The sequence below is a fragment of the Lissotriton helveticus genome, chromosome 1_1 (assembly GCF_964261635.1).
Source record: "Lissotriton helveticus chromosome 1_1, aLisHel1.1, whole genome shotgun sequence".
Taxonomy (NCBI): domain Eukaryota; kingdom Metazoa; phylum Chordata; class Amphibia; order Caudata; family Salamandridae; genus Lissotriton; species Lissotriton helveticus.
The window spans coordinates 895,792,569-895,817,529 of record NC_136057.1 but is presented as its reverse complement, the minus strand read 5'-3'; the positions used below and the strand labels follow the sequence as shown (position 1 = coordinate 895,817,529).

The following is a 24,961-nucleotide window of genomic DNA, read 5'->3' as shown; positions in this document are numbered from 1 at the left end:
CTCATACCCTAACAATAGTCTTGCTTTTCTATCTTGAGGGGGCAGGAAGCCCTAGTAAGGACAAATTGCTCACCTTGTGATCTTCAACTTGTAGTTCTTAAACCCCCGTGCATGGTCTTAGGTTTTATACAGAGAAAACTATAATGTGGAAGTTGGTGGCACATAAAGGCACATCCTGTGGTGGTTATATCCTCAACACCCACAGGTTAAATGCTCGCTGTACATGCTTGTTCCGGTGCAACTACTTCCTTCTTATGAGGTTCCATGGTTATAACATCATGGAGGGCTCAAGAGTAACAGAACAAAAGTCACCATAGTGGGTAATGTCTACCTATACAATAAATGACCTTTGGTCTTTCCCCTTCAACGTAGCTTTGTTTTTAAAAAAGTTAAATCTATTTCTCTCAGGTTTTCTTAATTGAAAATGCAATAGAGACCTTCTCAGTAATTATCCGGATTTGTAACCATTTCTTAGTTTTGTTTTATTTATTTAAATACCAGTTTCCTGTTTTAGCTTGCAGGTGCTACATACATGGACATTCACCAGGCTGGAGGAGGAATACATTTCACTGTGGAGCGCACCCAGAACAGCTCTGAGGAGGAACTCTTCACCAGTCTCAAGCGCCGCCTTCTGCGCATGCTCCGTGCAGGGACCACGTTGGTTGAATGCAAAAGTGGATACGGTTTAAATCTGGACACTGAACTGAAAATGCTGAAAGTGATTGAACGAGCTCGACGTGAGCTGGACATCGGTATCTCCTCGACTTACTGCGGAGCACATGCAGTGCCCAAGTAAAATGCTTTTTCATTTTAATGATGCTGACCCAATACTTGCTATACCTTCACTGTGTATGAGTTAATGAGAAAGGTCTTCTCTTTCTGATTGATTTACATTGAAACTAAACTTTATCTAGTTAAAGTAACTAAGGCTAGCTCTGATTGCATACAGGGGCTCTGTTTATTAAAGCATACCATGCCCTGCATGTGACCAGGTGCAGGAATATTTAACCAAGAATTACAATGAGCCAGTTACCAAGGAAACCATAGCCACTTATTTAAATGATTTTGCAGCGGAATTATGAGGTGTAAGGTGCAGAGGAGTGGGGAGTGGGGGCTGGCGGTCTGGGGTGGGGGTGTTCTCCCTTTCCCAGGAAGTAGAAGCAGTGCAAAGAAGATGCATTATCTGTGTGTGCAAGCCTTATCATATCTACCATGTAACTCTTTGCCATTTGTAACACCATCTTCCGATTCTGACCTTTTAGCCAATGTCACTTCTGAAACCTGTAGTTTCACATTTGCTAATAATTATATGAGCTTATTAATTGTGGAAGCCGAGTCTGACTGAACGTGTCACACCAAGAATGTCCAACATGTTACTGACTGTGCTTTGTATACAAGAAGAGTAGTCTAGTTAAGAAAATGCATCGACTTCCAAATAATGAAAAGTTGACTCCCAGATCTCCACAGCAGATACACTAACCTGCTGATATATCCTCCTGCAGGGTTTAATAAGAAAAGAGTGCCAAGACCCGCCAAACGCCCTTCGAAATTTGCAAAAACCTGAAAACCACTTGACAAAAAAGCTTGCCCATGCCAAACACTAACCTTTAACAAGCATTTACAATGCAATGGTTTTGCCTTTCTGCAATCTGCAATCTGCACTCTCAATCTGCACTCTCAATCTGCACTCTCAATCTGCACTCTGCACTCTCAATCTGCACTCTGCACTCTCAATCTGCACTCTGCACTCTCAATCTGCACTCTGCACTCTCAATCTGCACTCTGCACTCTGAATCTACACTCTACACTCTGAATCTGCACTCTGCATCTGCACTCTGAATCTGCACTCTGAATCTGCACTCTGAATCTGCACTCTGAATCTGCACTCTGCACTCTGAATCTCCACTCTGCACTCTGCATCTGCACTCTGCATCTGCATCTGCATCTGCACTCTGCACTCTGAATCTGCACTCTGAATCTGCACTCTGAATCTGCACTCTGAATCTGCACTCTGAATCTGCACTCTGAATCTGCACTCTGAATCTGCACTCTGAATCTGCACTCTGCACTCTCAATCTGCACTCTCAATCTGCACTCTCAATCTGCACTCTCAATCTGCACTCTGCACTCTCAATCTGCACTCTCAATCTGCACTCTCAATCTGCACTCTGCACTCTCAATCTGCACTCTCAATCTGCACTCTGCACTCTCAATCTGCACTCTCAATCTGCACTCTGAATCTGCACTCTGAATCTGCACTCTGCACTCTCAATCTGCACTCTCAATCTGCACTCTCAATCTGCACTCTGCACTCTCAATCTGCACTCTGCACTCTCAATCTGCACTCTGCACTCTCAATCTGCACTCTGCACTCTCAATCTGCACTCTGCACTCTGCACTCTGCACTCTGCACTCTCAGTCTGCACTCTCAGTCTGCACTCTCAATCTGCACTATCAGTCTGCACTATCAGTCTGCACTATCAGTCTGCACTATCAGTCTGCACTATCAGTCTGCACTATCAGTCTGCACTATCAGTCTGCACTATCAGTCTGCACTATCAGTCTGCACTATCAGTCTGCACTATCAGTCTGCACTATCAGTCTGCACTCTGCACTCTGCACTCGCACTCTGCACTCTGCACTCTGCACTCTCAATCTGCACTCTGCACTCTCAATCTGCACTCTGCACTCTCAATCTGCACTCTGCACTCTCAATCTGCACTCTGCACTCTCAATCTGCACTCTGCACTCTCAATCTGCACTCTGCACTCTCAATCTGCACTCTGCACTCTGCACTATCAGTCTGCACTATCAGTCTGCACTATCAGTCTGCACTATCAGTCTGCACTATCAGTCTGCACTATCAGTCTGCACTATCAGTCTGCACTATCAGTCTGCACTATCAGTCTGCACTATCAGTCTGCACTATCAGTCTGCACTCTGCACTCGCACTTGCACTCTGCACTCTGCACTCTCAATCTGCACTCTGCACTCTCAATCTGCACTCTGCACTCTCAATCTGCACTCTGCACTCTCAATCTGCACTCTGCACTCTCAATCTGCACTCTGCACTCTCAATCTGCACTCTGCACTCTCAATCTGCACTCTGCACTCTCAATCTGCACTCTGCACTCTGCACTCTCAATCTGCACTCTGCACTCTGCACTATCAGTCTGCACTATCAGTCTGCACTATCAGTCTGCACTATCAGTCTGCACTATCAGTCTGCACTATCAGTCTGCACTATCAGTCTGCACTCTGCACTCTGCACTCTGCACTCTGCACTCTGCACTCGCACTCTGAATCTGCACTCGCACTCTGAATCTGCACTCGCACTCTGAATCTGCACTCGCACTCTGAATCTGCACTCGCACTCTGAATCTGCACTCTGACTCTGAATCTGCACGCCTTAAAATCCACTCTCGGTTCCTTTGTTTGCCTGATGTTCGTTACGAAATTTTATTAAAAGGTGAGCAGGAAGTTTCAAAGTGCGACAGCATAAACATTTTTTTTAACTATCAGCTTACGATTCCTACCTTATTTGGAAGTTTATCTACTTGAAATATTTCCTTTGTTCTGTAGTAAGCAGACCTTTTTATTCCTCGTGTTAATACGCATGCAATGTTTGTCAATGCCCAGCGGGTCAGGCAGTGTTCAGTAGCACAATATTGCTGCCTCGTGGCCTTTCGCTGCCGCGGGAAGTGCACAATTAGGCGATGCTGTGATCCCGGGTGCACTTTTCTGGTCGGAAAGTGGAAAGTTAGTGGTTTCACAGTGGGGGTCGGTGCCCTATAATAGGTAACACATGGGAAGCTCTAAATAAATAACTTCATCTAATGAGGCTGTCATTAAATAAAAAAAAGTAGCATGCTCGCCGCTGGGACATTTATCACCGCACAAATTAGTCTGTTTTCGCCTCATTAAAATAAAGAGAAACCAGCGTGAATTCGGTATACTTTACTCCCATGAAATAAAACACATCCAGCAAAGGATCTAACTCTAAAACGGATATTCACATATATGTACATCATTTCAGTCCTTTTTAATGTCCACAACGCTAAAACGTATAAAATAAACAAGCTTATAGTAACAATGAAAATGCTGCATCGGAAGGCGGGTGCCGGCTCAATGCCGGGACCGATTCGGGGGCGTTCCCGGCTTTTGGCTGACGTCGCGTGACGTCGGCAAAAGCCAAAGAATCTCGGGAACGCCCCCGAATCTGGTCCGGCATTGACGGACAGGCCCCTCGTCCAATGGCTAGCCTCCATTTATGGAGCTAGCCAATCGGAGGAGGGGGCGTATCCCGACCCACACACACAACTCAAGAGGTTTTTTTGGCACATGCGCAAAGCGCATGGCCAGTCAAAACCTAAAAAAGGGCAGATGACCGCGGTAAAGACGATTGTCTTGTAAGACTCGAGAAAGGAATGGATTCCTCTGTATCCAAATTGGAGTACATGAGGAGGATCATTGCTAGGCATTTCATCTCTTAAAACCCTTACAACTGCATCTTCACAGATCCATTTAAGACCACTCCTCCGTTGCAGGACTTATGGAGAAAGGGAAATGGGAGGCTGTGTCAGATCAACTCTCTGCAAATGTGTCTAGCTAATGTAAAATGCTATTTTTTGTATCAAGCCTTATGTGAAGAAAGTAGAGTTAAGATGCTTTCGAATGTGGCATCCTCTAGCCTGGCAGTTGAGACTAAATGTTTTGTATTTCTCAGATTTCTTACACCTGCCTTTTCTTTGGGCGGGTCACCACTCCCATACTTCTAATAATAGGTCCCAGTAGTTAATATAGCGTGGCTGGACAGAAGCCTGGGACCAGGTACCTTCAAGGCACTACCAATGCACTTTTTGTATTCCCATGTTGGTGAAGATCTCCACGTTCTCAAGCTGTCCATCAATTCCTTCTGTTGCTCTCCTTGTCAGCCCTTTCCAACTTTCCTACAGACCTGCTTTCATCCCAAGGTGGTATAAAGTGCTATACAAAAATTAACACAAAGGCGGTGACTGATTTTTCAGCTGCCATATTTAATGGGGTGACTGAAGAAGAATTGGTTGCAGCTGACAGAGCTCATCCGGCACTCTAAAAAGGGTCAATTTCACAGTGTTCCGTTTAATAGTTAATTGCGGTACAGCTCAGTAAGACTATCGTGGTAGGCTTCTGCTGAGGACTATACCAGTTGTTGAAGGACCAGTTAGGTACCTGAACCACAGTGTTTAATGGGTAAACCAATTGATGCTTGGGGTTCAATTCTATGATTTCCAGCCAGGAGTCCTGCTTGAATATTCCTATACTCAGAAATTCTAATACCGCGCGTACAGGTTATTTACAAGCTACACGAATACCAATTCAGAATGTTTGAGCCAAAACTAAACGGGAATCTCAACTGAAACTTGTAATTTTCGATTTGGCTGGTAAATACTGTCACTGGCTGACTCCACTCACTACTGATCGATTCAGGAATTACTCTGCACTCCATCGGAATGTCCTGTTTTTTTTACCTTCCTATTTTATGTTACACCTAATCACATTGTACTTTGGTATTAACAACACTTTTCAGTCTATATCTCCACTTTAAGAATCTCCTTGGTGTGTAAGAAGTACTCTAATACACATAACTCCTTCTCCTGTTCCCTCCTGTACTTAAGACTTTGTGAGCCCGTAGCATTCCAATTGCAGGGAGGAAATGTAAGATGGTGCCTTGGAGCCATGTATCCTTGATGGCTGCAGTTGACAGACTTTGGGTCATCAGAGCCTTGTTTCCAATGCAAACTGTCTTCTGGGTCCTCACTTATCATGAAGACTCCATGTGTGAAAGCCAATTAATGGGTAAATATAGGTGTTACTGAGCTTCGTCTTCTCTTTCCATTAGGGGGAAAACTACTAAGGAAGCTACGGATGATATTGTTGCAAACCATCTCCCTAAACTACAACAGCTTATGCTAGCTGGTGAACTGCAAGTGCATAATATCGATGTGTTTTGTGAGAAGGGTGTTTTTGATCTGGCGTCCACGCGACGAATTCTCCAGGCTGGACAAGATGCAGGATTACAAATTAACTTCCACGGGGATGAGCTTAATCCAGTTACGGCTGCAGAGGTACCAATCAATTCATTGTATTTGGCATGTTTGCGTAGATTTGTGGTTCTCTTTAAATGTAGTCAATCACATTGTATCCATTGTACTTGTCATGTTTGCGTAGAGTAAATTTGTTGTTCTCATTAAATGTAGTCAATCACATTATATCCATTGTATTTGTCATGTTTGCGTACAGTAGATTTGTTGTCTTTTTAAATGTAGTTGGAGAAGCGCGTACTGTAAGGAAGCGCGCCATTAGGATTCGGGATCCCGGCCACACCCTCTTGGCTCCTGGCTGTAGGATTGAGCAGAAATCACCAATGGCAGGAATTCCTTCCGGAGCAAAGGTGTGAGGTCACTTCCAGTCACGGCCGGCAGTGAAGGGGGGAGGAGAGGGCGGGGGCCTATTTAGGGCACCTTGCCCAGGCACTCGTCCTCTCTTCCTTTACTGCGCTGGCCCCGGGCTCAACTGACTCTAGTAAATCTCCCACTCACCCATCCCTTAGAGTAAGAGCTTGGGAAGATGTAGGATGGTGGACTAGAGTGTCGGTAAGGAGGCCACATAAGTTGCCTTACGTTGTTAAGAGGAGTCATCCTGCATACTCCCTAGGCCAGCACTGAGGGGGAGCGACAGTAAGCTCACCCCAGAGAGAATGGAGACACCGGCTGGGGGCAAGGGCACCAGCTTACAATTTAGGGCATGGGGCGGTGGCCCCTGGTTATACCCTACAAGCCCCTTTGACAGCCTGGTGTTGGAGGGGCGGGACCCTAGGGTGGCGGAAAAGGTCCAGATGACAGGGGCTCACCTCTCAAGGACGCAGGTGGGTTGTGCCTTGCATGGTTCTCAGTTCGGGGGAGCGAGGCAGAAGGCCCCTTAGTGCTGGGGCGATAGAGAACATTCTCCGTAGGTAAATTAATTCTTGTAATTCATTCTAATGGATTATGATTTTATGACCAACACAAAAATATATAATATTTAGAGATTGAAATGCATAAACATATATTGTATTGAATTATTAATGCTATTGATTTGTATTGTCATGTTTGTGTGAGGGTTTTGTAATTAACATGGCCTATTGTACCCACAGCTCTTGTCTTCAAGTATTGATTTGTGGGTTTGGATGGGGGCGGGCCGGGAACAACCTGGGGGGTCCAGGTCCCATAATCACATGTTTAAAAAGAGATAATTTTGCAAGTGCCGGGTGTACTAGACAGTCCAATTGAATGCTTTGGAGTGTATCTGATATTTTTTGATTTTCTTATCCATAACCTTTTGTTTTCAATTAGAATATCGGTTGATGCCCGCGGAAGGGTGGACAACAGGGTTGGTGAGACTAGGGCGGAGGAAGACATGCAAAGAAATACAAGCAACTGGGAGATGTAATGATTTAGAGGTTAACAATTCAGCTATGTACAGTACACTACACATGTGTTCCTCATTCTGCCCTTCGCTGATCAATAAAAAGTCAATTTTGTAGACGGAGTTCCGCCCAGAACAGCAGTCAAACTGAGTTGTGATCTTAATTGAGGCCAATTGATTAGTAGGACCAAATCTAAGTGTTGCACGAGATACGAGTCCTACTCTTGATGACTGTGTGGGACTGTTGTATGTTCACCTTTGAACAGCACTGGAGTATCACTTTATCAATATGTTTATTGTGGTCAATGGTCTAGGCTTCTGTAGGTTTTTTTTGCCTCTTGTCAGTTTTTCATCTTTTCATGAAAGATCAGAGTTGCTCTGCTCTATCTCAGATTACCTACTCATACACCCAGAGACTGTCTTGACAACTCTCTTGGCGCATCTCCCTCTCTCTATTTCTCAGACTCCTCACCCCTCCCTTCGTCTCTATAATTTTTCCATTTCCCTCTTGCATTACACAAGGAAGGGGCAGTGTGGGTGAAATTGCTGCACCATATGTGGCCACTAGCAAAAGGGACTGAAAAGAAGTAGTGGCTGATTGAAGCCCGCATCTGCTACCAACTTACAAATTAATCTCGCTAGGTGAATTTCCCTTTAAGACTGTGTCGCTTTCTCTTACTGTTTTTAGGTCTCGCCTGATCCAGCGCATGCGCCGCTCTGCGAGACAGTTAGTATACGGGTTTTCAAAGTGCTACCAGCGCTGTCCTAACGCTTACATTCACGCGCTAAGCCGCCATCTGCCTCCCTTCCAGCGTGATCACTGCTGCGCGCGCACCACTAGCGTGCTTACCATAGAGCGCGTCCTCGCGATCACTTTGGCTTTCACGACCGCGCAGCCGTTACTTTTACGGCCGTTCGGCCAATGCTTTCGCGATCACTGTAACTACTCAACACCAACGTTGTGTTTGGTTTCATTTCAATGCGGGAGCTTGACCCTTTTGTTCCGCGTTCTCAGCTTCACGCTCAGTGTTTCTTTGTAAACTGCACACAGAGTTTCTGCTTAGGGTTGCAAAAAAAACCACAACCGCGCTCTTCTCACTGCTACGCCTTCTGCCCCAGGGCTGGTGGGAGAAAGAGAGATCGGAGACAGATACACAGGAAGGAACGAATGCACTGCAGTCCATCCCGAAAAGTGTTAGGGCGTCCATTGCAAAGAACAGGAGAAGCGCTCTAAATGTTCAACTTCCATGTAAAGATGATGGCCAATTTTCTGAAGTGCCTGTTCCGTCACAGGCATGGAGCCTGATCATACACCTGGAAAAGCTTCCCCCGCAGTGCCTGTTCATGTTCATGCACCTGGGAATGCGTCACCTGTAGCGCCTGTTCCTGTTCATACACCTGGGAATGCGTCACCCGAAGCGCCTGTTCCGTCACAGGCATGGAGCCTGTTCATACACCTGGCACTGCATCATCCGCAGTGTACATGTAAATTAGACCATGGGCCTACTGGCTCATGTAGAGGTGCTGTGTGTTCTATTCGCCCCTACTAGGTGGTGGTGCTCCCTCTAACGCCAAGCCCGGGTTCACCAAGGGTCCTCTCTCTTGGTTCCTCCCTTCTGCACTTGGAAATGATTTAATGTTATTAGTTCAACAGTCCAGACCAGCACCTCTTCAGGGGGAAGCAGCAACATGATGAAACCAGGCTTTCACTTCTCCAAAAGGCCAGCAAGAATTCACTAGCCCTTCAGCCACTCTGGCATGAACACAGGTGGGCTGCAGAGTCAGGTGCTACCTCTAGAGTGGGTGTGGTGCCATGACCCTCGTTAGGTTTTGCCTGGGCCGGAGCACTAGCTCCGCCCAGGAGAAATCTTATGTTCCTACAGTGTGGGGCTTAGTCCCGCCTCTGTCTCCCATTGGCTAGCTCCATAAATGGAGGCTAGCCATTGGGAGACAGGCTGTCAATCACGCTTTCCCCGTGAAAACGCAATTCGGGGGCGTTTCTCTGGCTTTTTTTAAGTCCCGCCCCTTTGTCCTGGGCCGCGCTGTCATTGGCTGCTGGCCCGGGACACCCCCGTGACGTCATTCCCCGGGCCGCGCTGTGATTGGCTGGCCGGCCTGGGACCTGACTTGTTCTTAGAGTCCTGCGGGAACGAGACGAGAGGTGCTAGGGTAACGGCGGAATTTTGAGGCGAGGTTGTCGCAAGCACAGACAGTAGCCAACACCAACTTCAGGGTCTTCACCCTCAGCCGAAACAATGTTCGGTGCACGTTTCTGCTGTTGTTGCGGGAGGGGCTCTGGCATCAGAAGCCACGGAGTCAGTATCCCACCGTGTGCTGCCTCCTCGCGCACAGGGCTGTAACCTGTTCTGCGCGTGATACGTACGTTCAGAGTGAGGCGGGGGCCTCATTTGCTGCCTGCAGGCAAACGCCTGCCCTTTGGCCCTCCTTATACGTTTGCATTGTCTAACCCTGTTTGTGGAGGGGGCAGGGCAGAAGGGGAGGGCAGAGGGCAGAAATCTGAGTCAAGCCCCCCTCCCGCCTCCAACCAGTTTCAGCTGAGCACAATGGCGAGTGAAACAGTCACGGTATACCTTGGCGGCGGTGAGATGTGTTTCTTCCTGCGCATCTCTCTAATTGGTCCAGCCCACTTCGTTAAAGGCCCTTGGAGGAAACCGCTTTGAGTTTGGTAAAGCTGTGAGGTTTCTTGTGTTAGTCCGCAAGTAACTCATACAGTCTAGACGCTAGGATGATTCTTTGCATGCTGGTGCAAGAGCCCTAATTTTACAATGGGACTTGTACCATCACGAATCCCGGAATGAAAAGCAAAACCCTGGACTGGATGAGCGACTCTTGAGAGCTCCGCTCCGTTTGGGAAGAGTGCAGGTTCGCCTAACATGTCTCCACTTACCTCGGTTCCCTGATGATCGATGTAACCAGTAACACGTTCTAGCATACATGCCAACATTTTATGACAGGGACGTGGGAGATTTACAATAAAAAATCGGGAGAATTAAAATTCCCCTTTGACTTTTATTATAGAAAATGCAATTTCAGGCGGGAGAAAGCTCAAATAAAGCAATTTTTGGGTTGAAAAATAAGTCTCCCGCCTGAATCTGGTCTATTGGCATTTTATGGTTGTAGTCGAGTTTGCTTTTGCAGTTCGTTGTCTTCAGGTGTGTTGGTCCACTTGGTTCAGTGACATGAAGCAAGGAGGCTACATCACCCGGTTTATATTGGGTTGTTATTCGCACCCCCAGGAATGGCATGTGTGCTCCGTGGCAATGCAAAGCACCTGGATTCGATTCCCATTATAGTCAGTTTTTAAAGGCTCCGTAGTTTTTTCATAACCGACTTCACGCAGGAGTAAGCACACGAAGAAGAGCTGTTGAATTTCCATGGAGGACATGACATTACCTTTCTTTGTTTCTTCTTTCCTGCTCACGTCCCTGAGTTCCTCTTAATGCTTGCTTCTACCTGAGGGTTGTGTCTTTTTTTCGAGCGAGATCTGCTAGAATTTATTAGGATATTTTTCTGCCCTCTACTGGAGGTTTGACATCGGAATGGATTTCACGCGCAGAAGAGAAGGCAATTTCTAGTGCTTCTTGTATACACTGATTTAAGGTTTTTTTTTAGCTCTTGGGCTGAGAGGTTTGGGTGCGCTGCCCAGGGCGGGGGGCCACCAGTCTATAAAACTGCAATAAAAAATAGAAGGGATATGATGAAGAAGGAAGCGTGGGAGGCATTAATTGATGCCTCCCAACTGAAAGACATGACGCCTTTTGGAAGGCTGTCAATGCGCCCTATTTCAAAGATAATACTAAGGCAAGGCTGGAAATTGCCATATCTGAGGAAATCTTGAAAGTCTAACCGAAAGACAAGAGGTTGCCTGGCAACTGATCTATGTGAACAAGTAGATTTGTATTTCTTGAATTGTGATTCAATGAATCCAATGCCAAAATACGAGATTAAGACACATAAATCTTTTTATTGAGGCTACAGATAGGCCAGTAGCCCGTGAAGTTGCTGTTCTACGTTGCAGGCCTGAAAGAAACCTATCTGCAGCATTTTGAATTATTTACAACCCAATCAAAGAATGGCTTACAAAGGGCACTATACACTTGTTCATGTATTCGAGGTGAGATTTGACAATAGCCCGAGTACGGTTTGTGTCGTTGAGCGGACTGCCGTGATGGAACTTTTCTTAAAGACAAAAATAATATCCATATCATTTTACGAATCTACGGTTTGAAGGGCAAACCCATGTTCTGAAGAATTTACAGATTCCGAACATGTTCTATTGAAAAAGACATGCAACCCCTCAAAATGGACCACTAGGTATTTGACCATCGTGACATGATTTTATCTACATTTAAAACCAGTTTTATTGTAATTTTACTTTTTAAACTTTCTCTTTATTCAAAAATGTCTTGCTTTACAAAGTCGATATAAAAGCATTGAAACTGGAGAGAGGAAAGCAGAAAGATAAAGATTGTTGTGCTGCCTCACAGTTGAACTTCATCGTGGTCCTCCGATGGTCTGCTACCAAATTGGTAATCGGGGAACACTGATGGCCCATATGTCCCTTCCCTGTCAAAAAAGGGAGTGTATTGGAAAACCTGCCAAGAATATGCTAGAGTCCCACACTTCCAATTCCAATTAAATATCTAGATTGGAGGGGTTGGGTCAAGGATGGAGCATTGGGTGAGGGAGATAACCCAAAAAGGGGAATGGTGATGTAAAAGTATGGGGAAGGGCCCTTTGGCCAGGTTGCCAGGTCATTGTGGGGAGATGGCAGACTCATAGGTGGGATTCTAGTTTAGGTAGCTGCTGTCAGGATACGCAGAGTGATGGCATGGTGGTGGTGGAACAAAATAGGAGAGGGATCAAATCAGAGGTGTGAGGTGTCCAGGGGGAGGGTGTATGTGCCAGTGAAGTGTGGCTTACAACCTCTGATCTATAACCACACACGTGTGCTACTCTCCACACATTGAATCTCTAGTAATTGGCCTAGTCTCTCCCAATAATGGCCCAAAGGGGCGGTTCTTCTTTACTACTCAGTAAGGCAATACATTCTTAGCTATTTTTGGGAGACTTTTATAATGTGCGCTTAAGCCAACGCCCAAATAGTCTAGACCAATGACCCCTCAAAGAAGTCTCAATGGGTCCTTAATCTGATGGTTTGGCTGTGTGATACCTCCATTTCACAACGTCCCTCCCAAATGTTTAATTTGCACCTATCATTTACTTTAGTCTCCCAGCAGGCCACTCTGATCACACACTTTATTTTGTTCACCATCCATTTAACGCAATTCCTGAGCTGTCTCCTGCAGGGATCTGCCATCCTGATGTCTCCAAGATCTGATCCACCTCCTCCTGCAGTGTTACTCTCTAATTGCCATGATTCTTGTCTATGCTGACACCTCTGTTGTTCTTGGGCATCATGCTTCTCTATGACTTGTCACTTGTTTTCTTGGGATTGTGTTTTCACTTCAATGATGCCTTCATCACTCCTTCAGTACCATTATCTTAACTTCCAAATTAGACCTCCCGTTGATAAAACCTCCATGTCATCAAATCTAGCAGTCAAATTGAGATCTTCTGTTCCATGCCGGAGCCAAGAAGAATAGATGTCCCAAGTTTTCTTTTTGGTCAGTTGCATTGTCTCCATTTCACCAAACGTTCAAAGTAATTCTCAGCAATGTGTGTTTGTGTAGATTTCTCTGAGGTCTCCAACCCCTCAATACCCAGCGCGACATTGTCTTTGCATTACAGCCTTCAGCAGTTTTTGGAGTAGGACATTCACGGATCCCCTATAATTCTTTCTTTGCTTATGGTGCTGTCCTTGATGGAGCAGAAGTTGCATCAGTTGTGTTTCGGTGTTGGAAAAGGAATTCATATCCAGTATCACAGCCGTAGATGCTGCTGCCAAAGTCTGTCTACCCCTGACAGAAATGGGTTCTCCGGGCAGCCATATCCTCTTGTTGGACAGCAGGGGTGAGGAGCATAGGTCTGCTTCCTCTGTTATACAGCGAGAGCTCTCCAGTGATATGTCAGCCATGTTGGACACTGTCACACAAATCAATTTGAATGAGTTTGTCATCCAGCCTGCTAAGGGAGAAAGGTGCTCAACAAACGTGGAGGAGGCTGACGTTGTGCTTACCAGTCGACCCAGCACATGAGCATCCTCAGTACATCTGGGAAAGGTTCGTCCAAAGGACCGTGTCAGAGTTGGCAAGGGTTTTCCATAAATATTAAGTAGTGCAGTGCCTAGCTATGAGCCCCAGGGAACTCCATTTGACTTTTGTATGTTTGGGAAGAAAGATTGGGCTTAGCCACCAGTACTTCTGTTAAGACTGCAATGTGCCACAGGATTACCATAAGAGTCTGTCAGTACTTGCACATCATTGAGTCGGTGCTCCAAGGTTTCACCGGTATGTAACATGGTAAGATGCACTGCCTTGCAAGCGCTGTTTGCAACCAGGCTGCAAACGTTAACGGTTATTTAACTTCTCGCACCCTGCCCTGCATTCTTAATCCCAGGGCAATACTTTCTCCCTATTGGCGCTAAATTGCCACTGTGCCACACATGACAGCATAATGCAATTTTAGTGTACGACTGGGCATTGTGGGATATCACCCATAAAGATATGCCTCCTGACCCATATCTATTATACTCCACGATGTACTAGTGATTTTCTTAAAGTTCGTTTCACTGGCCTGGCTGTTGAGTTTATTGTAATAGAATATGAGATGTAATGAGGCATACAAATATAATGTTTAATTAACTTTCATTCAAAACTGCTTATTGTCATTGTTTCAGTAGAGTCTAAAATACAGTGAATGCAGCATATTTAAAGTGCTTTCGTATTTAATTTGATGTTTGGAGTGATTGGTAATTTTTAAATGCATTGGTTTTAACTGTTCTTTTTTTTTTAGCTTGGAGCTGAATTAGGGGCGCTGGCAGTCAGTCACTTGGAAGAAATTAGTGATGAAGGCATTACCGCCATGGCGGCTGCACAGTGTTCTGCTGTCCTTTTGCCAACCACTGCTTACATACTCCGGTAAGACAAATAACTTACTCTCCTACGTGCAGACATGATCCACCTAAGAAATGTCTTATGATACAATTATTATTCTAGTGTCATAACCATCATTACATTAGGATTGTGGTGACATCAGATGAAGCCTGTAATAACTTATTAGAATTGGGTTCTTACGTCATATGCCTTCTTTCAGATCTGTCCGGTTAAACTACATTTCCTGGGGAACAACTACAGCATTTTAAGAAGTAGAACTCTTTCTGTTGAGATTCCTTCTCTGACATTGGAAGCTGTCAAGGTTCACCTTTGTCTTTTTTTAGTCTGACCTTCAGTACAGACCAGTGGGATCAACAGCCTGCGGGCTCGCGTGCATTTTACTTGAAGAACCACTTCTGAAACGTCCTCACTTGGAATCTTTCCAAAATCTTCTTATTACAAATGATGCACTGTCATACCTGCCAACCTAAAGAATTGAATAACATATCCACTACTCAAATTACTTCATTTTTTTTTTTACTCTACTAATTTTCAACAGTAATCCTTAATGGGTTCCGGAGTGGCGTGCTACTCGCCAGAAAAGTGATTCAACACCAATCAGGGGTAACAAATGCTATATGAATGCAAATCTTTCTTCCCCTTTTATCCCTCCGCTATCCTTCTCACTCCAAGTAACTGACTAATATCCACCACTGAAATTACTTCATATTTCACCATATTAATTCACCACTAATCCTTTGTAGGCTTCCTGAATAGCGCGTGTCAACAAGCGCTATATAAATGCAGACCTTTGTCCTCCTCTATACTGCTGCTATCATTCCAAATCCAAATAACTGACTAACCTATCCACCACTTAAAATGTACTTGCATATTTCACTATACTAATTCAACACTGATCCTCTATGGGTCCTGGAGTAGCGCGCTACTCGCCGAAAAAGCACTTTGACACCTCGTCAGCGTTAGTAAGCGCTATATAAATGCAATTACAATACAATACATGTGAGAAGGGGCGGGGCCTCATGCCAAGGAGTACCTAGGAGGCACTTTTGAACACTACACCGCCGCATGACCCCGCACCCACAAAAAAAGTTTGCTGAGGCTGGTGCAAATGTTCTGGGGTGTAGTCACACCTCTCAATGGACGTCAGCAGTTCAAAGCCTCAGAAAACGAGCTGGAAAACCACTTTTTACAGTGGTTTTCCGCTCGTTTTCCCTGCCACAGTGTGATATCAGCTCCTCACCAGGAGACCATGTCGTGGGAGCCGATATTGTGTGTCTCACTATGCACCGTGTGAGTTGGCAGGTATGCACTGTATATTAATTTTTACTTTATTTCGATAGTACTGATTGCATGTGTTTTCCCCAAACATGCGCCCCAGGAAGATATCTTGGCGGGTGACATGGTCGTGGCCGTAAGTATTGAAGGCTGGATGGACAGTACAACGATGACCATATTTATAAAGACTGTAGTGCTTCTGTCATATCTAGAAGGACATTGTAATGCTGTGACTTTATTAATCAACTTCTGCACCATTACTTTTGTATTCTCATAATGCACTGTAGGTAGTGCCATACTTTATCCAATATGTTATAGAGGCCCATGCACATTATAGAGCTCAGTATACCCAAAGGGCATTTTAGACAGGACTTATGTGAAAGGGGATCTCTTATCAATGCTGTAAGGAGTGATGGCAATGCAAGACAGCTGGGGCAATAGGCTTATTACAGCTATTCATGCAATCACCTATCACGGTTTTTCAGATACCAATTGCCTAAGGTTGCCCAAGTGCTGCTAGAGGTCTGATGATGGTAGGGAGGTCCTCAGATTGCATATTGAATTGATTATCTGCCATAAGATTGTGCTTCTTTTCTGTATTTCATAACACTGTCTCCATTTAGGGCCAGTGTCGTGTGTAAGTATGCACGTCTGTTTCCTACAGACATATGCAATATTTCTAGGTATAGTGAGGAGACTTGAGTGGCCTTTCCAACAAAGAAAAAAGAAATAAACTAAAGTCCATTGGCATATGTGGCACTTATCTGGAAGCAGTTCTCAACATGCCCACCAGATGCCCTGGATCCCAACCTTTTTTTACTGAATGAGGATTATGAATATTTTACATACTGCCTTTCAGACTTAAGTGTCATGTTTGCAACCCTGAGTTTTCTTGCTCATCTGCTTCCCTGAACTAGATTCCTGGTTCATGCTCATATACAGCCAGACAGTAGCTTTAAAGCGTGCCAGTCCTGCATGTGGGGTGGCTGGATCTCATTGGCTTCACCTGCACTCCCCAAGGTCTCAACACAACATTGGTGGATGTGCTTTATGTTTGAATGTTGTTCTTCCCTGTGGTCTGTGAAGACGTAGTTACAGACGGTGAGACATTGCTGGAGCTTGGACTCCTCCAGAGTGTCCATCGGTGTCCTGCCTGTCAGAACTCCTACCCCAAGCAAGCCTCCATCATCCAAGGCCAGATGTTCTCTTCGACCAACAAATCCCGCGCCCTACAAGTGGCGGCTTTCCCTCGCATACCAGAGCGACCGCCCGGCTTCCAGATTTACTCCTGGTTCTAATGATCTCCAAAAAAAATCACTATCTACCCTCGACCAAAACAGGAACCTGCCAAATACCGGTTCCTTACCAAGACTCACAAAGGCATCTGCCGCTTGACTAGATTGATAGCCCTCACGAGCATCCTAATGTAAGCCGATTTCTACGTGCTTTTACTTGTGTTCCACCACACGGCTGGTCCACTTGTGCAGTAAATATTAGGTGCTCACACACCTGTCCTGATGATGATCTCAAGTATATGATATCGAAACGCCATTGACAATTGAAAATGAAATGATACTCTGCAATCGATAAATTTATTGCATCACCGTGCTAAAATGTGTCCTGCTCGATACTTGCCTTTCATACACTGTATAATGTTGGGTCCTGTTTTTTCCTAAACGCTCCAGAGACCTACTGGCCTCCGAACACCATTGTTTCCTGAAAGAACTTATTACCCCAGGTTCTCAAAACATTGGGAGGCGTGGTCCCCTTGTTGTGTAATATAATACAAGTGGTTGTAGTGCATTGCTCCCCATAGCCAAGACTCCTCTTTGTCACTTGACCAGTTTTCCACCGCATGATCTTGTCAGCAGCTGTTATACAGTTGCATGATGTCCCACCCGTCGTAGGCTGGACATCTTGCAACCTGGAAACAGCCCATTTGTACTGAACTGAAGGCAGGAAAACCTCACATCAGCGAAGTTGGGTGAAAGTGGAAGTCTTTGCCAGCTTCACTGAACTTTGTCGAGCCTCACAAATACAAAGGTTTCTAATTTGCCAGCATTTGCAGTAAAGTGACACCTTCGCCTACAACTTTACACAGTGCATCTTTTGTTCTCATTTTACTTTGTGGTACTCACTAAATAGAACAGTCCTAGTACAAATAGAGAAGGTAGATTAACCATAGTTATATTTTTCTCTGGGATTATAGCTCTTGAGGAAAGGAAATAAAAAAGAAGATGGAAAGGTGCGTGATTGTACGGGGAGAGGGAAGAAGAGAACATATATTTTATTTGATTCTTGTATAGAATGTATGCTGCTCCAAGACTGCTCTGGGGAGCAAATAATAGAGTTTCTGGTACATTTTGATGTGAAAAGCTTAGCCCTTTTTCAGTTCCCTTTTCTATAATAGATATCATGGTGTCATCCAGGCTGCATCGGGCTAATACTCTATAGTGGGCATCTTTCCTCCTGTCCTGTTGATTGTGCAACCGGTGGCATGCAGTACAGCAAGCTTGAAAATAAAAAATGACATAAGGTGCAGAAAGAGGCAGATAGTACAAAGATACAGCGGAAATAGACCTCTTGGCTTTGCCAATGCCTAGTAAAGATTTATTGTAAAAACTCACCAAAAAAAACTATAAGGAACCACATGGAAAGTGCTGGACTGCACTCAAGCCCTTCATAAGAGCGAGGGGATTTATACTGCATAGTTTGGAAACGTAATAATTGCCTCGTGGCACTTGGAGCCAGGCAGACATTTGCCTAGGCGTACTTTGTTGCCACATACAACTGGTAAAGGTCTCTAATGCTCTGTTGTTTCTCAAGTGCAGATAAGTGTGCGTCAATTGGCTCCAAATGGTGATCCTGTGTATAAGTGCATGATAAACAGCAAGCACCACAATGCACAGTTATTGGTCTTTACTCACTAAAAAGGAAAGTGGGAGCAAAAGGGGTTTCTTTTTCTGAAATTATTTCTGTTCTTCTGCTCTATGTGATAGACTTGTCTTCATTCGAGCAGCGTCTTGAAACCTCTAATGCGGCACAAGTTGTTTAACGCATAATACAGATAATTTAATGATTACATGTCCTTTACCAGCAGTGTCTGGCAATGGTGTAATAGCCAGCAATCTTATTCCATGATATTCATTTTATTAGCTTTGGAAGGATGAAGAATGAGTCCAATCTGAGACCTTGAGGTTTCCTGCTAATTTACAGCAGACCCAGTTACCCCACGAGAAGCTCTACTGCATCACAGCCAAGCAGGCTGCTCTAGATAGCGAATTATTTGTATTGAGTTTTATCAATCCACAAAATATCTCCACCTCGCATCACGGGTACAGAGCGCCAAAGATAACCTAACATATAAATACTGAGGAGGATGCTAACTGAGCAGATCAGGCCTAGTTATTGACCTTCTAGTCTTTGATTTGGAAAAGTTAGCAAGAAGTAAATGTATAGTTAGTTTGGACTATTATTAACATTACAACGAACCCAATGGTAGTTCAAAAGTCGTTTTTAAACATCCAAATACGTAACCGAAGTGTCCCAATAAAGAACAACTCCCCATTGAAGCGAATTCCTGTGGCCAATGGCTAAACCAGGTGAGGACAGGGTTCTAAGGGTGGCCCTGTGCCGGAGCCCCTCCCTGGCCTTCAGAAGTGTTATCACCTGTTTATGTGGCTCGCCGCAGGAGATACCAGCGATAAGTTATCAGCAGCCGTGTTTGGGGAGGCGTTTCCGAGGTTAAAGTTAGCTATTTTTCTTTGGTGTAGTGACACTGAGTTTTGACTGATTGGTATTATCAGAACCACATGTGAAGTTCCCTGATCCTGTGAAAGTAGTTAATTGTGTTTATTTTGCACGTTGGCAAGTTTCGTCAGAATCTAACTTGGTGATTGTGACACTGGCATGAGGTATCCCGCCCTGAGTGAGCGCATTCAAATATGGCTGCTGGGTCTCACCGAGCTCTATCACAGCACATTTAAAACAGACAAAAGGTAATGATGATGCGGGTCCCTTCTTGAACCCTCGACTGCGTTTCATGCTGCGAGACACACAACAACATTACACCGACTTCAAACCTAAGCCAAGTTCTGAGACACACTCTTCCCTGGGGCATGATTAACAAGAGTCAAGCTGCCCCTCTGCCCTGAGCGATTGAATATGTGGGGTCCACTGAGCCCCCGTATGTCAACATTCCATTTTAATATTCATAGCCCACCTTTGTCACTGCTTAATGTTGGAAGTTAGAAGCATGATGCTTTTAAAGTGTACTCCATCTAAAGACGGATATATAGCCCTTCCACTCTTTCCAGAAGGCAATCCGAGCCTAGAGGAAGTAAACTTTAGTGCAAGTGAATGGTTTCACCCTTGGAGAAAGTGTCTGAACTGTCTATAAGGAGGGCAGACTGGAAGGGTCTTGTTTGCCCCACAAGTAGTATTTTTAATGTTATTGTTAATTAGCACTTGTGCAGCAAACTCTTAGTGTGGGATTGAGGTGCTTTTAATAGTTTGGGTAACAAAGAGGGAAGGCCTCAGGAAGTAACTGGTCATCATAGAAATTTCTGGAACATACATGCATTTAAGGCCTCTTTACTGCGGTGTCCCACGGAGGAATTGATAAAAACGCATTTCCTGAGTTCATGTGACATGGATCCTATTACGAAGACCCAGATAAATATTTAACGATGTGTAGTAATTACTATCCATGGTCTGGGTGGGCAATGAGATCCTTAGCAAGGTACTGGCTGGTAGGTTGTAGTGGATAATAGAATTTTATCATGGATACATCTAGTTGACAAACAACACTTGACCAACTGTTTGCTTTGATTTTACTTTGTTATAAATGGCAATGCAGACATTTTCTCTGCACAGTTTTTATGTGGTTTTAGGTCCAGGGACTACCGCCTTCTGTGCAACCCCTGCTCCCATTGCTTTTTACACACCTTATTGCTGCTCCCGCTGATCCAGATAGCTGTTCCTCCCTCATTGCTGCAGGGGCTCGGGACTAGGGGCAGCTTAAGCACAGGTCTTCTGTAGGTCGAGGATCCAAGAAGCTGAGGTGCTGAGGAGCGCGGAGGAGCACCACCTACTGCCATCCTTACTACACTCATGAGAGGTAGCGTTTTCCTTCTTCAGTAGCCTATAGTTTGGTATTTGGTGGCATTGTGGTCGGTCCAATCCCCTCTACCCCCCATAACTCCTCTGTTCTGCCTCTGTCCTGCTCTGCAGCTTCAGTGGTCTGAACTTTGCTTTTAAGTTTGCATAGCTGCCCTCAGTTTACTGAGGATAGTGGTGGCCATGTCTGAGCCGATGTGTAGAGTGCAGCAGATAAGCGGGGTGTGTGGCTGTAGACGGTGCAGACTTTGCAGGAATAAATTAGTGGAGCAAATGAGCAAGGAGGAGTGATGTGCAGGGGTGGAGTGGGAGTTTAGAGAGTGGGTTGAAATGAGGCCTGATGAAAAAAGGCAATGCTAAATCAAAGACTTTTGACCGCTGCAAAGACTGCTGAACTGTCAGCCTTCCACAGAAACTAATGAGCTTCTAGTAGCATGGAGTGCAGAGAGGAAATCTAAAAGCTAGCAGCCACATTTTTAAAAGAAAAACAAATATGATCTAAATGCAATCTCAAAAGTATGTAAAAGGGCTCTGCAGGGGGTCAAGACCTGACCCGGGTTCTCCCATTTTGAATAGAGGGCCATACGGAAGCGGCTGGGTGCCCTTATGCCCTCATTGCCTCCTTGAACAATCTGCTATATCCTGCTGGTTGGTTGCCCTCCACTTCACAGATTCCAGGTAGCTGGTCTTGTATAGTGTTGGGCTCAACAGGCAAAGCGGCTGCCCTGTTGGTCAGCTGGGGGCAAGCATCCCGAGAAGGCCGACCTGGTGTGGCTTTTAGCAAAGTGCCCTGCGACAGTAGATCTGATCATTGACAGGAGCCTGGTAAATTGGTTTCCACATTCTTACAAGGTAGCAGGATTACCTGACTCTTTAGGATCTAATCAGTAAGGTTGTATTGCTTCATCCTCACAAATAATAGAAAATACTGCCCTCCCACATGGAGGCACAAACACGGCAAAGCAATAAAAACACCAGGAGAGGACTTTTACTTTCATAAAGTGAGACACATCAAAAGACTGTTTTCAGACTAAAGCATGGGGTTTTATTTGTGCAACACTCTCTAATAAAAGGCTTTCCGAGATGTCAAATGTACAACATTCCTATGTGTGTGTGTGGTTGTGTGTGTGTATATTTAAATATATATATCACTCCGCATCCTCTGTAATAAAGAGAACTATCTGCACTCCAATGGGGGAATACATTATCCGTTCTTTATTTATCAAGCCAGCAGCATTCAGGACGCCTTTCAACTTCTTACGCCAAGCTTTTGTCAACTGAAAGGCGTGCCTTGGTTTTCTTTTATAAATGCATGTACGTTTGCTAATTAGAACCATGTGGTTTTCTTTAAAGCTCCAGCTCCTTGTAAATATCAGTGTCCTGACAAGTGTTCAAATATTAAAGCAAGGAACCAAGCAAGTATTCAAGTGCACTGTCCATAAACATTTTCCATTGTCTGTAAATACAGCACCACTTTAAAATGCTGGCAGTTCAATTAAGTGTCGTACTTTAAAAAAAAAAAAATGGCTCTCCATTGCACTACTTAGCTTAATGCTCTCGTTCGTGCCCATTTACGAAGCAGTTCTTGGTCTCTTAAACATAGGGTCAGTCTCTGATGTCAGGTGCTTTCCAGCGAGACCATAACCCTTTCCTTGGTCCTTATGAGCTATATTTACTGCTCCGGGGGCAGACAGGTTTCACTCGCCGTGACTCCACTCAGATGCGGTAATGTCTGTTTGCTCCTGAACGCTGGTGGTGCAGAGCACGACGCAACCGCTGATGCGTGTAAACTTCACCCAGCATCCTCTGTAATAAAGAGAACTCTCTGCAGTCCAGTGGGGGAATACATAATTTGTTTTTTATTTAACAAGCCAGCAGCATTCAGGACGCGTTTCAGCTTCTTACACCAAGCCTTTGTCAACCCATAGGCGCGCCATGGTGCTCTTTTATAAAGGCTTGTGCACTAATTAGAACTATGTTTTAACTATGTTCTAACTTTTTTTTTATTCCACCAAATGGCCACCAAGTAGGAGCTCTAGGCAAGAGCTCCGGGGTTAGGGATTACCAAACGGTATAAATCCCGAAGTTAACCCCCCCAGCGACTGACCGGCCATCTGAAGCAGAACATAGCTGGGAAAGCTCTAGTCAGGAAGGAAAACTGCCTACCTAAGAAGCTAATCGGGAAAGAAGAAAACAGCCTACCTGATCAGCGGCACGATAACCTCTCTTTGCAAGACTACAGGACACGGAGGATCTCTCTCTGGCATCGCCTGCAGTTACATTGCCTCGGACAGCATCTGGAGAAGGCGACAGCAAAGTGGACTGCGAGCGGTGAATAGCGGAGAAAAAGTATTATAGCCATCAAGGGTTGCCGCCTGCTGAGGAACCGATGCCCCCCCTTGTGTGCTGCGCTGCCATGAAATATATCAGGAGATGACGGCTGCAACGCTCATGAACGGAAACGGGACATCAGAGGTGCGGAAACGGGACATCAGAGGCGCTGCCGGAGGTGCCTTCAGAACGTCTTGAGGTAGGGGAAGGCTCTGAGGAAACGCCGCGCTCTAAATACGGATAGGCTGGCGATTTCTAACCTCAGCCTTAGTTCTCTCTCCTCACCCCCCCCTTCTCTGCTACCGGTGGGAAAAAAGCGGGTCTAACAGGAAGGGGAAGACGAGTAAGGCTGAATCCGCCCCGCCTGACCTCAAAATTGGAATACGAAGCAAACCGAGGGCGGCAGCTGACACCACCCCATCGTATTGCAAGTAAAACAGAGAAACAACAAAAAGGGGGCCTCACTTGGTCCACGACCTCGACAGACTGTCTTTAAGATGGCGGCCGTCGCAGACAAATAGATCGTAATTGCGGCTTAAAGCTAAATTGAGGGTTGCCCATTCACCAGTTCATCTTTACTGAACAGAAAACGATGCCAGAAAACAGGGGGAGTCTGTTGGATCACTGCTCGCAAGCTAAGAACAGATCTTGCCCTGCCTGACACTAAAATGGCGACTAAAAAGACATCTTGAGTAGAGAATATCCCAAAGCAAGCACAACCAACTGGTAAAAACAAGACCTGGGCCCGACTGAACAGAAAAAGGAGGACTGAGTGGAAAACAACCCTACACCAGCAGCACATGAACAAATTTGCTTCTCGCAAACAAGGCTATATTGCTGCATTATACTTAAGAGGAGAAAGGGTGCACTATGCCACTAAAGCTAAAAAGAGTTTCGGAAAAGGACAAAAACCCTTGGTTTAATAATTCACTGAACGAGGATAGACGGAAACTAAGAATGGCCGAAAGGAAATGGAGACAACATCCAGCAACACCAGAGCTGAAATCATTAAGAAAAATAAGAAATGAATACAACAAAAGATCCTAAAGTCTAAAAAAGAATATATTAGATCAGAATTGGATAACGCCAAAAACAGACCAAGGAAACTATTTGAGATACTAAAGCAACAATCCAACAAATCGGCAAAATCGGCCCAAGAAACCACTAAAACCCATCTGAGCTGTGAAGAATTCTCAAATTTTTTCACCGACAAGGCCATCACTTTGGATACAGAGCTCAAATCTGAAGCGGACAACCTGCACATCCAACCACACAGCCTGTACAATAACAATCAGACAAATGACCTTGAGGAATCTAAAAACAAAGCGCATTGGGATACCTTCAAGATATATTTTATTTATTTATTTTATTTTAAAAGTTTTATATGGCGCTGGCTAGACCCGGAGGTATCAGAGCGCTTTACATGAGCATCAGATCATAGTTACAGGTTACTTCGTTACAAAGGTTACACAGTTCTTAGAGCATGGCAACATAGTTACTTGTACGGTCGAGAAAAACAATAAGCACAAATACGTAAGGGGAAAAGAAGGCAAGGTGAGAGATTCAGGGGGGGTTGGAGTAGGGGAAGTAGACAGATAAAGAAGGTGGGAAAGAGGAGGGGAGGGGGAGGTGAGAGACACAGCATGGGGAGAAGAGGGGAAGGGTGATGGGGACACAAACCGGTAGACGAGTCAAGGCAACGTCCAAAGTCCAGTAAGCTGTGATCCCATATATATATGATCAGAATACCATCG

At 45.0% G+C, this 24,961-nt stretch overlaps 1 protein-coding gene across 1 annotated transcript in view; it reads left to right on the top strand.

The window, feature by feature from the left end:
• The window catches only part of AMDHD1 (amidohydrolase domain containing 1), a 104,420-nt gene that overhangs the window by 55,444 nt on the left and 24,015 nt on the right, over positions 1 to 24,961 (top strand). Inside the window, exons 4-6 of the mRNA XM_078675839.1 lie at positions 515 to 792; positions 5,882 to 6,107; positions 14,383 to 14,507. Of these exons, the coding sequence (XP_078531965.1) occupies positions 515 to 792; positions 5,882 to 6,107; positions 14,383 to 14,507 (629 nt within the window). The remainder of the gene's footprint in view (positions 1 to 514; positions 793 to 5,881; positions 6,108 to 14,382; positions 14,508 to 24,961) is intronic.